Genomic DNA, 12,295 nt, shown 5'->3' on the forward strand with positions numbered 1-12,295 from the left:
CGGCTTCTAGTTTTAGATCAACTAAATATCAAAAATTTCCGCTACTACACTTGTTCTGCACCGTGAGTTTTGTCTCTTACTAAGGAATAAAAGTTCTGTTCTTCCAGCAGCGCAGTGAAGCTGCCTTACCCTTAGTGACCAACAGGGGGCGGCACTGCTCTTCAGATAACCTGGTTCTGAGATTCTCCCTGAAATTATTGGCAGAGGAGGAACTCTGTGCACCATTATGACCAGTCGCACCAGCTATCTGCAACTATTATGGGATACATGTAATAAATACATGTGTTACGAGATCATGAGATGGACTGTGCAAAGCTTGCCAGATGATGCCTGGATTAGGCTCCAAAGATGAACAACAGAACGGAGAGCAAGGAAAACAATAAACTTTGGGCTCTCAGAAACTTTTGTTTAAAACATCCTATAATTTTGTTATAAGGGGGATTATTTTAAATAATTTGTAGTATGTATTTTTTAGTAGCTGAAGGTGATCTCCATCATGTTTGCGCTCCATATCTGGACGTTTCTGCTCATAACTCAACATTAAAAGTGATGTTTTCCATGTGAGGATCAGCCGGTTAGATTTAAAAAAACAAAAAGAAAAAATACTGCATACAGTTAAATAGGACTGATGCTTTCTTTAAGGCTCGTCAGATTACAATATTTAAAAATTTCTGATTTTATTTTAGTTGTAAAATGAGATCGATGTTGTGGATTTTCTTTACTTTAAATCTATTGTTAGGAGTCATATGTAAGAAATTGGCTTTTTCCCCACTAAAGCATTACTTTAAATTTAAACCATTACAAGTTTAGGATTTAGGTGCTTTTCTACAATAAATACATGAATGACTTTGGTTATTGTATCAGAATTAAAGTTTTTAAATAAATGTCGAGTAAAAAACGAATCAAAACCTTAACTATTAATTGTTTAGACTCACAAAATATAGGTTTTGTGCAACATCAGTACACAATTTTAATAACATTTATTTCCAGCATTTTAATACAGTGTGACAGCACAGTTTGCAACATTTGAACATTTTTCCAGCACTTTGCCACAAAATATATGAGCTGACAGAAATGATAAATGACAGTCGATTTCATATGAACGCATTATATAATACAGGCATTTAGAAACAAACTAAAAAAAAGGTGAGATAAACCAATCTATTTATAGGAAAATGAAAGGTATTTATGCGCCATTCGTTTGAGCGCAGGATGCTAGTAGTTATAATAATTTAATTTCACTCCACCTCGTGTTTTTACTTGAGTTTCACCGACAATTTATGGCCCCTAAAATGTCAAAATTGTAACTTGTTCAATTTATACATAAAATCCGAAATAAATGTGGATATGAGACACGGAGTTTAGTCTGTTAATATTGTTTTATGGTTTACCACCTTGACCCTTTTCTATAAATATTCTGGGCTCATATTGGTTGGTTTGAAACATTTACAAACGCTTGAAATCTAACATATATAGATTTGTTTTTATTCCACATTTTATAACACCCCCCACCCTCACCCCCACCCCCCAGGCAGACCATCTGACTACAAGCCAGATGCTGTTATGTACAGAAGTGTGTAGCCAAGCACATCACGGATTTCAACACTTGCGGCTACAAATACAATGACTGGATGAATGCGTCAGAGAGCGCGCGCGCGCGCGCGGTCCGGCCTCACTGTTTGTCCGGCGTGTTGTTGACCAGAGGCCCGTACAGGCCGCTGGCGTACGGCTGCTCCTTGTGCAGCATTGTCCTGTCCCGTATCAGGTCGCTGAAGGCGTAGTCCATGGGGGGTCTGAAGCCCAAAGTGGGCATGAGCCCCGTGGTGGAGTAGGGCGTCATGAACGCCAGTCCCCGGCTGTGCGCGGAGTACGCCAGCCGCAGCGGGTTCAAGCCCAAGTGGGTGCCCAGCGGGTAGGAGCCGGGGTCCGCGCCGAAGTGCGGCGCGTTGGGCTGCAGCGGGGAGAAGGCGGAGCGGTTACTCAGGGCCATGGCTCCGGGGAGCATCGGCCTCGAGGACGGGGCTGTGGTTGCGGAGGCCGCCGGGAGCTGCTGCGCGCTCTGGAGCATCCTCTCCGCCGTCCACGTCTCCTCCGCCCCGGCCTTCGGCGCCTGCGCGCCGCCGTTGTTGAGGATCTGCTCGATGGCCTGCACCACGTCCTTGCCGCAGCCTTGCAGCACGAGCTCCAGCACGCTCCGCTTGTGGCTCGGGAAGACCCGGGTCAGGATGTCGATGGCGTTCATGTGGCGGGAGGCCACGGAGGACGGGGACGGCTCCTGCTCGTCCTTGTCGATCTCAGAACCGGAGTCTGAACCGAGGGAGCTGACGGATCCCGGGGTCTCCTCTCCGTCCTTCAGAGGTTTGGACACCGGGGAGTTGATGAACGACTCGCTGTCTCCGTTCTCAGAACCGGAGCCCCCTTCGTGCCGAGCGTCCGGGGAGGAGATGCCCGGGGCCGAGTCGCTCTCCGCGGAGGCCGGCTTCCCTCCGGACTGCTGCGGGGGGGTTGATGCGGACAGCTGGCTCTTGGGGAACAGCTCGTACTTCTGGATGCTCGACTCTGCTCAAAAACACATGAGATCATCAGCAGAACGTTCGCGCTTCCGCTCCAGAACCCAGAACTTTTCCCCTGCGCGTTCTCCCGGGTGTGCCGAACTGCTCACCTGAGTTGCTCTCGCTGCTGACGGAACCGAACACCTCGTAGTTGGGTCTGGGTGGGATGATGCCGTTGGCGGCGGCCAGCGCCAGCCCCTCCGCCGTGCCGTACAGCAGCTGCAGCTCGCGGGCCTCGTTCTCCTCCTGCGCCTGCTGCCGCCGCAGCGCCACCTGCGCGGCCATTACGCGCTGCCGCTCTGCGATCAGCGTGCACTTTGCGCACATGCAGTCCTTCCAGCGGCAGTAGCGCTTGTGGCCTTTAAGGGCCGAGACCACGCCGTGGTTCCGGCAGCGGGCGCACTTGGGCGTGCGCGGGTACTTGTCTGCGGCGCGCAGGAGGAGCGGAGGACCGCGCAGCAGGTTTCCGGCCATGGACACCGGGATGGAGGCCGCCGCCGCCGCCGCTGCTGCCGCTCCCGGGTGGACTTGGGAGGCAGAAGAAGTGGGGAGCTCTGATCTCAGATCCATGCTCACGTTACTCACCGATGAAAGAAGGAACGTTAGAAGTGAAGGCGGAAATCGAGCGGTCAGAGTCGGTCGACGGTGCGCTGCGGTCACATCTGCTGCGCGCCTTTCAGCATCTCTGCGCAACAGGTCTGCCACAATTTTACTGCAGGAGAATAAAAGTATAAAGTCTAGAATTGCCGAGTTTACATCCGGAAAGAGTTGGAGCGGAGCGCGCGTTCCTCCTCGGGTTAAAGTCAAAACTGTCCAGGAGGAGCTGCGCCTGTTACGCGCCGCAGCCTGAGACACTAACTTCCTCCAGAGATCGTCAATTGATACAGATCCCTCTCTCCTCTCCCTATTGTTGCTCCTCCGCTTTCATTAGACAAATTTGACAACAATGTGGCGCCTGTCATTGGCCAAAGGGAGAAGGAGCGCTCTGATTGGACGCCTCTCCCCCTTTTTTTCAACTGTGTCCACCTGAGTTCTTTTTTCAAACATCAAGTGTTAAGAATCTAAAGGGAGTGCCCGAAAAACTCCAATCGATGCAGTGATTTCCCCACAAATATTCTTCTACAGACTCCGTTTTATTGTGCACACAGACAAAAATGAAGGAGATTTCTTTCAAAATGATTTTTTTTACTCGTTTAAAAACAAATGTTTTATAATACGGCACTACAAAACCGCTTAGCTGGGCTTAAAAAAAACAGTAAAGACATTAAAGTGAAAGATGAGAGCTCCATATTTCATCTGAAAGGTAAGTATTTTTTTAACATTTTTTGTAAAATCTTTGAAGAAGAAAAAACATTTTCTAAGAAACAGGAACAGGAGCAGCGTCACCGGCCGCAGAAAAACCGACTGTTCCCTAAAGATCCGAACAATTTCTTCACCATTAAATATTATTATTTAGGGAAAAATAAATTCACAAAGATTATTTTTTAAATGGTTAAATCTGATGACTTTGTTGGTTCATTTCATAGCTCATTTTTTTTAAAAAGCAGAATATTTTCGTTAGATTTTTTTCTGTGTTTGAAAAAAGAAATATATTGTAATCTCAGATTTGCCCCGTTATTTATAGCGCTTTCAAAATACCTGTTTTGACAATTTAAATAATAATATTTTGGTCAAAAAATATAACTTAAAATCGTTATCATTTCTCATATTTTACTAAAATAATTTCGGATGTTTATTGTTCATCTCTGTGGCACGTGTGCTTCTCTTTTTTCAGTTATTCTGACTGATTTAGCAGAATAAATAATAAGAATGACTATATTAGGCCTACAGAACAGTTTTCGTTTCCTGCATTAATAACTGTTTAAAAATAAAACTTTTAAACATTTCCTCCTCTATTTTTAATTCTTTCTTATCCCCGCCCCCCTGTTATTAACTAAGAAGCCATAATGCCGCACTAACGCTCACGCAGATTTCAGCAGAAGTCCTCCAAAGGGCAGCGCGCGCGCGCGCCACCTGCTCGCTCACCTGCTCGCGCGGGAGATCAGCGGCGCTGCTGAAGGAAGTCCCACCGAAAAGCTGGAGATGCTTCCATTAATCCACAGTCAGAGCGGCTCGGGGAAACGACAACAGCCCCCGCCGATCAACACCTAGGCTGCTGCTGCAGCACAGGGCGCGTGTGCATGCGCGCGCCCGCCACCCCCTCCCCGACTCATTGTTTACTTTCTGAATCACTGTAAGCAAATGCCATCTGTCTCCCTCACCGCTGTTCTCTGCACCTTAATTACCAGCCAACAGGCTAATAGAGACGATATTAAAACTACATCTTTTTGACATTCAGAGTAATTATCTGCAGGAAAATGGCGCGTCCCCCCCCCCCCACCCAGGTGTTGCAAACAGAGAGGGATCTACGCCCCCCAGCAGAGCCCCCGGGCCTTTTCTTTAACTTCAAGATTTTAGGGGAAAATGATAGTTTGGCGACTAAAAAAATTTTTTTGTAATGAATTTAAAGGATCTTCTCTGATCTCCACGCGGGTTTCCTTCATGCGCATGTCCAATTAAAAAGCCCCCCCGCGCCATGAAAAGGATATAAAAAAAATTCCTCTCATTGCATTAAAAACTCGGAGATGCTTTGGTTTCTTTCAGGTCAGTTCGGACGGTGGGGCTTTAAAACCTTTCAAGATCCCAACAATGGCCATGCTTGACCCGACATATGTAGCAGCATGTTTCCGCTGCCCCCGCACCCCCGGTGCAGCTCTCTCCCGCCTGCAGCCCGGCGGGGCCCGGATCCCTGCCCGCCCTCTCCCGCAGCAGCAGCCGGCCCCGTCCCGCAGAGGCAGAGGTTAGAGTAGCATTTAAACAAGGGGCCGGCGCGCGGGGGTTCCCCGCTCAGGCGTTTACGCGCCTGACGGGCACAGCGGACACCAACCCGTCACGCAGACAAGAGGCTGTTAACCCCGCAAACCCCGCACTTCACAGCAGCTCCGCCGCAAAAATGGATCAGGAGAAACGCATTCCTTTAAAGGAGGAGACGGAATAAAAAGTTTGATGACATATTTGATTTAAATATACCTTTAATCGTTCATTTCATAATAAAAACACATTTTTAAAGACAAATTTGAATATTTAATAAGAATAAACTGCAAAGAGACTTGCAGGCTGCAAAAGCCAGCCTCACAGGAATGACAGGGGCTGAATCTGGAGAGGCCCTTGAGCTGAAGAGGCGCGCAGACGCGCGCAGACGCGCACAGGGGTCCCTGAAGCATCAGTCTTCAGCCGCTAGAATAACACTTATTTGTAAATGGGGGATAACCCCGCCGTGGCATATGAATATTTCAGCGATTTGGAGGGTCTTTCGCTGCCAAAGCTGTTGGCCAGCATTTATCCAATCCATCCATCCCTCTCTCTCACACTCACACGCGCGCACACACCAAGACGCAAACACAAAATACGTTTTTTTGCCCCCGAGGTAGGGTTGGCAGGGATTATCTTTGTTTAATGAATGGGCTACAAGTATTCATCAGGCTGCAGAGATTATTGGGCTCCGCAGTCATGGGTGCGCACGCGAGAAAGCGCGCGCGGGCATGCAGACACACTCTGCGGCCAATTAAAAGCGCGCTCTGCCCGCTCCGTCCCTCCACATCTGCCTCCTTTTCTGCACCGACCAAAGACGCAGAAAGGAAGGAAGCGGATGAATGGGCGCTCATTCAGATCACAGATGGAGTGTGGCTTTCTCTGCGCTGGAAATTTGAGAAACACCATTGTCCCCAATCAAAACTCAATGTGTTGGCCCACAATGGCGCCCGCTTTGAGCCGCGCCGCTTCAATTGGCCTTGTTTTTGAAACTTGAAGTGTTCGGCACAAAGACGAGGCCTTCCCGGATGACACCAGTGTGTGTGCGTGAGTGCGCGCGCGCAGATGAGGAGGGCGCACAATTAATATGAAGCTGTAATTATTCCCCTCCTCGCCGCTGCGCCCATTCAGGACTCCACTGGTCCTTTTATTGCTTTATCCCACGAATACCGACGCTTGGCTGGAAGGCCTCGACTGCAGACCTGAAGGAGTCTGAGGAGCATCAAGAATCAAACCACAGAATTAAATACAACAGCTACTTATGCAGATTTCAATAACACGTTTTTCACTAAATTAGACAGAAAAATAATACATTTATTTAAAACAATATATTTGTTTTTTAATCATTCTAATAAGAATTTCCTCCCTGTTGTGATGAATAAAAAGAGATAAAGTTATTTATTCAAGTAAAAGTATAGGGCCACTTTATACGTTTAAAAAAAAGGAACTTAAAGATCTAATATGAAATAATTTAAAAAAAATAAATTTTTGTGTGGATTTATAAACACGTGGAAGAAAATATTCAAAGTTATTTACATTAAATGATTTTTTAATTTTGGCTAAATGATTGTTTTTCTGTCTGGTCAGAGCAGGAATGCAAGTTTAATGTGACTTTTTCTGGTTTGGTTGTTTATTTGCATCATTTTACCAGATCTGATGCTCAATCCAGATTACCCAAAACAATAAAGAGAGGCATCTGCATCTTTTAATCTTGGTTTTTTAGGTTGGATTTAAGGAAAACTGTTTTTTAAAAAGTTGATTTAAAAATTTGAACAGGTGTGTTCTTCTCACCTGATGACCTTCAAGCTTCATACATTTATTTTTTAATAATTTAATTGTACAATAATCAAAACATCCTGCAGGATTACCCCGAAAGCTGTAATTTGATCCAAAATAAACATTTATAATCCACAGTCTAAATACTTTAAAGCAAAAACTTTAACCTGATTATGAACAGATTTGAATTTTAAAGCGAAAACTGGTTTAAAAATATGGACACAGATTTCTAAACACTATAATAAATATAAACTCTTTTTAAAACCAGTTTAAACCGATTTTTCAGACTAAAGTTGCAACCAAAATGGATTTAGTCTACGACCAGTTTTTTCTCTTAAAGTAAAACCAAACCCAAAGTTGGAGCAGACATTTAAGCTTTTAAATCATTGAAAGGCATTTTAAAGCCGCAGCTAATCAGATTTGTTACACAGGTACAGAAGAAGAGCCGCTTTTGTCTTTGAGACAAAAATCAAAGTCTGTCCGTGTCCTTTGTGTCTCTGTGAAGAAGAGCCACGGTGACCCCCCCTTTGTGCGCAGCCAACAGTTTAAGCTGCATAGATTCTGTTTCTTTGGGCTGGGCCCGCGTCTCTGAGAAAGTAAACTTTGGGGTGACCCCTCCAGGTTAGGCCGGTCCAGGATACGGATGAGGATCCCGCCGAGCTCTCTGGGATCTCCGTGGGTCCGACTTCAAAAAGAAGGGAGGAGAGAGAGAGAGGGAGAGAGAGACGGAGAGAGAGAGACGGCCCGGGGATTTGGTTCCCGCGCCAAGCTAGCTGCCTGCATTCTTGACCCCAGAGGAGCTGGTTAAACATCACGGACGCTTTCCTCCTTTGTCACCAGAGAACCGAGACTGCAAGCTGATGGGGGGGGGGGGGGGGGGGGGGGCAACACGGGGAGACATTTTTTATGTCTGCTGATGGAGACATCATGCAGCCGTCAGGAACGCCACTGGAGACTCGACCCACGGGGTTCTAAAGCGATATCACATTATTTTTAAAATGCATTCTTACATTAAAAACGAACAGAAAATCTGTTTTTATAAGGAAAACCAACCCGTGGATTTGATGAATCCATTTTAATCATATTAAAGATCAATTCATCTTTTAATGTCAGCAAACAGCTCGTCCCATAAAAAAGTTAAATTCCAAATTCTCCTGTGTGCTAAAATTGTTCTGTTGTGGAGGACTAAAGGTTTAAAAAACCATAAATAAATAATCTCACATTCCTCGCATCCTAAATGATAAAGTGACAGAGAAACGGCGCTTCTTAACGTTCACGTTTCCTCCTAAGAAATCTGAAGTTTGTTGCATCCTCTGACATTTTATTTTGAAGGAGCCTGACGGCGTTTCCCGTGAAACTCTTCATCGCACGTGAAACCGATGAACCCATTTCTGCAGCACAAACTCGGGACAAGTCAGGCCAGGTCTGTCTGTGGTGGAGCGTCCGCCCTTCCGTCTGCATCAGCATCAACAGCAGCACAGGTGACGCGCCGCAGAAGGACGGATGTTCGAGCCCGCATGGTTCTCACAGTCCAGAGGAGCTGAAGAATGCCTGCTGCTCCCCGAGGAGTCACGAGGAGCAGAGGTGCACCTGTCTGCCTCACGAGCACGCGCACATTCACGCTCACTCAGCTGCACACGGTCCTGGCCTCGCCCTGGCTGCAGGCTGCACGTGTCTGTGCACGTGCACACACACGCAGTGTGGCTAAACCTAAAAATGTGCCTTTTTGGGGTCTTCAGGTCAAAACTTCTCACCGACTCTGTTGGTGTTTAAGCTAAAGAGAGTTCAGTTAAAACTATCAACTATTTATCAGGAAATGACTCATTTTTAAAATGATCAACCAAGCAAATCAAGTAACTGTGACACTTCTTTGAATTTTGATTTGAATTTTTTTTTGATTTGAAATGGTTTATTTCAAGCAATCAAATAGAAGTTATACACAAAAGCAATATAAACATCAGTTATACATTCATACGTTAACTAATCAAACTTAGGATAATTTGACATATTTAATAAATATTGCTTGAAAGGGAGTGGAAGGAAGCAAACTTATATAATTCCACCCCGTTATACTATAACCATTATATTACATGATTTATCAATATCCGGTTCCTAGGTTTTATCAGACAGAATTAAGAATAAGGTATCAATAAGGCACATGCCAAAGATGAATTACTTAGTACTACGTCAAAAATAACTATTCTAGAAATTAACATGGCAAATGCAGCATCTGAAATATATGCAAATTATGTTACTTTTAAAAGTCATTCATATGCTTTAAAAAATTTAAAATAAAAATATATACATTTACAGAAAAATGATTCAAACAATTCTTAAGAATTACATTTTTATTTTATTTTTCCTGAGTTAGAGTCACACTAGAGCTCGGATTTATCAAATTTAAGAAAGAAATGGAATTTTTTGTGACTTTTCCTCCTCAGTCAATTAGATAAAGATAACCTATAAATATTAAAAATAGCAGAAGTGTCCAAATTCTGTTTAGTTTTCAGGGAAAAGACAGTTTTTAAAAAACTTTTCATTGATCTTTTAACATTAGGATTAAATTATGAGGCTAACAAAATATAAAAAATAAGAACCTGACAGGAGCATTAGATGAAAAAAGACAAAAATTCAGCCCAAATCCCAAAAGGATGAAGGTTGGATCAAAATTTTGACAGAAAGAGTCACACTTTGGTCAATTTTAGAGGCACCATCTTTAAAAATGAGACCGATAAATTCAGATTTAAAGTCTGTGGAGGAAGAAATTCAGGACCTTCAGAGCCGTTTCACCTAAAGTCTTTCACCAAAACTTTTGTTTTGTTAAAAAAAAAAATTAAAAAAAAATACAAACTAAATGATACTTCTTTAGAAAACCAGAAATGAGAACATTTACATCCAACTTTTGGGAAACTTGAGAGAAAACGACAGGACTGGAAGGAGTCGACTCACGCTGCTCTGCAGAAACTCGGCCGGTCGACTCGAGGCTGACGGATCGAGTCCACCAGACGCTGATGAAGACTCGCGCTGCAGCCAGGAACCTGTGAGTCCAACTGATAAAAACTCAAGAGGTCAAATGTTTGCCAGCTTTTAGCTTCCTTCCAAAATGATTACACACATTCACAGCAATAAAGTAAAACATTTGACTTATGAATACAATCCTAAAAGCACACAGAATAATTAGGAAATAACTTTATTGTTAAATAAAATGTGGAAATGAAATTTCACTTCAGCATAGCGTTCTACGTTTTAAATTATGCATTAAGCAAAATGAAACTACAATTTCAAAATTGTAATAAAATGGTCAATTCCAAAACTTAGATTTTAAAAATGTCCCAGTGCTTTGAAATGTTGGTACATTTATCAGAATTTCTAATACATGTCCTCACATAATCTTTCCTTTTCTTAACAAATCAAGATTATTTTTTGTAAATTCAGGAAAAAAAACACAACTATAGACTTCTATTTAGAATTTAAAAAACTGTAGAAAAAGCTGAAATCTTTTCTGTTTATTCAGCAGAATTGATCATTTTAGCGTCCTACTGTAGCTCCACTGGAATAAAACTTCACTGCTGGTTTTTGTTTTCCATCCACTGTCAGTTTGAAACCACAACAGAGACAGAAATGTGAGTTTTTTAAGGTTCAGGTGTGTTCAGGTGTTTTCCCTTCATGAAGCCCCCCCCCCACCGTCCTTCATGACGGCACAGTTCAGCTGCTTTTCCTCTGGTGGAGTTCTAAGACTCTGCTAGTTTCTGACAGAAGAAGCTGCTACAGATGGAGGACTAAGCCGTTGTTGATCTCGCCGCGCCAGAGGCGGGACGTTGCATGGTTGGTATTAGCAGGTGGTGAAGGAGGAAGGATATGAAAACATTTGTTAGGAAAAGTCAAATTAGAAGCCGGACGCCGACGCCGCTGCTCAGGCTGTCCTTTTTTTTATCTATTCGAGAAAATAAATTTATTTGTGCAACACCACCACAGTTGCTGCGTTTCTATTCCACCTGTGCGCAAAACTTTATAAAAATTCCAGAAATGTCAAAAATCACAATTTGGCTTTAACATGGTTACTATTAAATCCTATTCATGCAAATAAACACAAACCAGCTGACGCATCATGAGTCATTCAACAACACGGCGACGGATGTGAACAATACTTTGATTGACAGCAGATCCGTTCACATTTCTGCCACGGCACTAGCGCTGATCATCATCATCCTCCTCATCAAAGGAGACGTCAGCGTCTTCTTCAGGCCGTGGAGCGGCGAGCTCCTTACACGTGGGAGGGGCTACGGATGAAGCCATTTTGGGAAATGGTGGTTGGTGATTTTAGCCGTGGATCCCACAATTCCACACGACACGCTCAACTTCTGATGGTGGCGCCATCAGAAGGCGCCTCTGATGGCGCCCGCTGTGCAGTTCCTACCAAGAAGAGCATCGCCATCCAGTGGTTGGTCACATGACTCATTTAATTCGAATTAAGTGTTTCTGTTGCAGTTTCGTGAAATATGTCAATTTGGAAACGCCTCAAACACCGCCTCCTCCGAGCGGGAAAACGTTTGTCCTATAAATGAGGTTTTTTTAGTTGTCGTGTTTCCATTCGGCGAATTTATGATCCCAAATCCAATTTGCACCATTTCATAGTCAATGGAAACGCAGATATTTGGGAATTCATTTTAAATCCGATTTTTGGTTTTCTGATTTCTCTTTGCCTAAATTTCAAATTTATTTATTTAAATGGCGTATACTTACTTAAAAATCTTTCATTTGAATTTAAAAAAAAAAAAAAGTCATCCGCCTGTTATGTTTGTCTCTGTGCAAAAGCATTGATGTATCTGGGTCAATTTGACCCAAATGGTACCTTTGTGACATAAACGTGTGTTTATGGTTTATTTTAATATATATACTGATAAGACTCAAACTAAACAGGAAAAGTTTCAAAGTAAAAAAAATACTTATGTTTAAAAAAAAAAAAGATTTTTAATTCAAAACAGGTCAATTTTGACCCAGAACGTAACAGGAGGGTTAAATTTGCTTTTTTAAGGTGTATATTTGGAACGCCAAATAAAAATCTATAGGAAAAAAATCCTATCTTCTTTTTAAGGAACTACGCAGAATTCAAGAAG

General features: G+C 43.4%; 1 protein-coding gene and 1 long non-coding RNA gene across 3 annotated transcripts; one reads left to right on the forward strand and one right to left on the reverse strand.

Moving 5' to 3' along the window:
* Positions 1-963: 963 nt before the first annotated feature.
* On the reverse strand, positions 964-4,845 carry dmrta2 (DMRT-like family A2). 2 transcript variants are annotated; one of them, XM_023954578.2, is made up of 3 exons: positions 4,578-4,845; positions 2,663-3,264; positions 964-2,559 (listed from the first exon to the last, which is right to left on the reverse strand). In XM_023954578.2, the coding sequence occupies exons 2-3, from the start codon at positions 3,120-3,122 to the stop codon at positions 1,673-1,675; spliced, it is 1,347 nt and encodes a 448-aa protein (XP_023810346.1). In that variant the 5' UTR covers positions 3,123-3,264; positions 4,578-4,845; the 3' UTR covers positions 964-1,672. The 2 variants fall into 2 exon arrangements, with proteins under 2 accessions (XP_023810346.1, XP_078802483.1); XM_078946357.1 differs by lacking the exon at positions 4,578-4,845 and having other exon boundaries at positions 2,663-3,475.
* LOC144991965 (uncharacterized) lies at positions 3,618-9,768 on the forward strand. The gene is made up of 2 exons (XR_013655662.1): positions 3,618-3,855; positions 8,511-9,768. It is a non-coding gene; the product is annotated as an uncharacterized LOC144991965 (long non-coding RNA).
* Positions 9,769-12,295: the final 2,527 nt, after the last annotated feature.

This window comes from Oryzias latipes, chromosome 4 (assembly GCF_053564925.1).
Source record: "Oryzias latipes strain Hd-rR chromosome 4, Olatipes_Hd-rR_3.1".
Lineage (NCBI taxonomy): Eukaryota > Metazoa > Chordata > Actinopteri > Beloniformes > Adrianichthyidae > Oryzias > Oryzias latipes.

What these genes read in the sequence shown, in the direction of transcription:
- dmrta2 (XM_023954578.2), bottom strand. Translation starts at nt 3,122, where the DNA reads ATGGATCTGAGATCAGAGCTCCCCACTTCTTCTGCCTCCCAAGTCCAC. An exon ending in CAGCAGCGAGAGCAACTCAG is followed by an intron (nt 2,560 to 2,662) that starts GTGAGCAGTTCG and finishes GTTTTTGAGCAG; the next exon opens with AGTCGAGCATCCAGAAGTAC.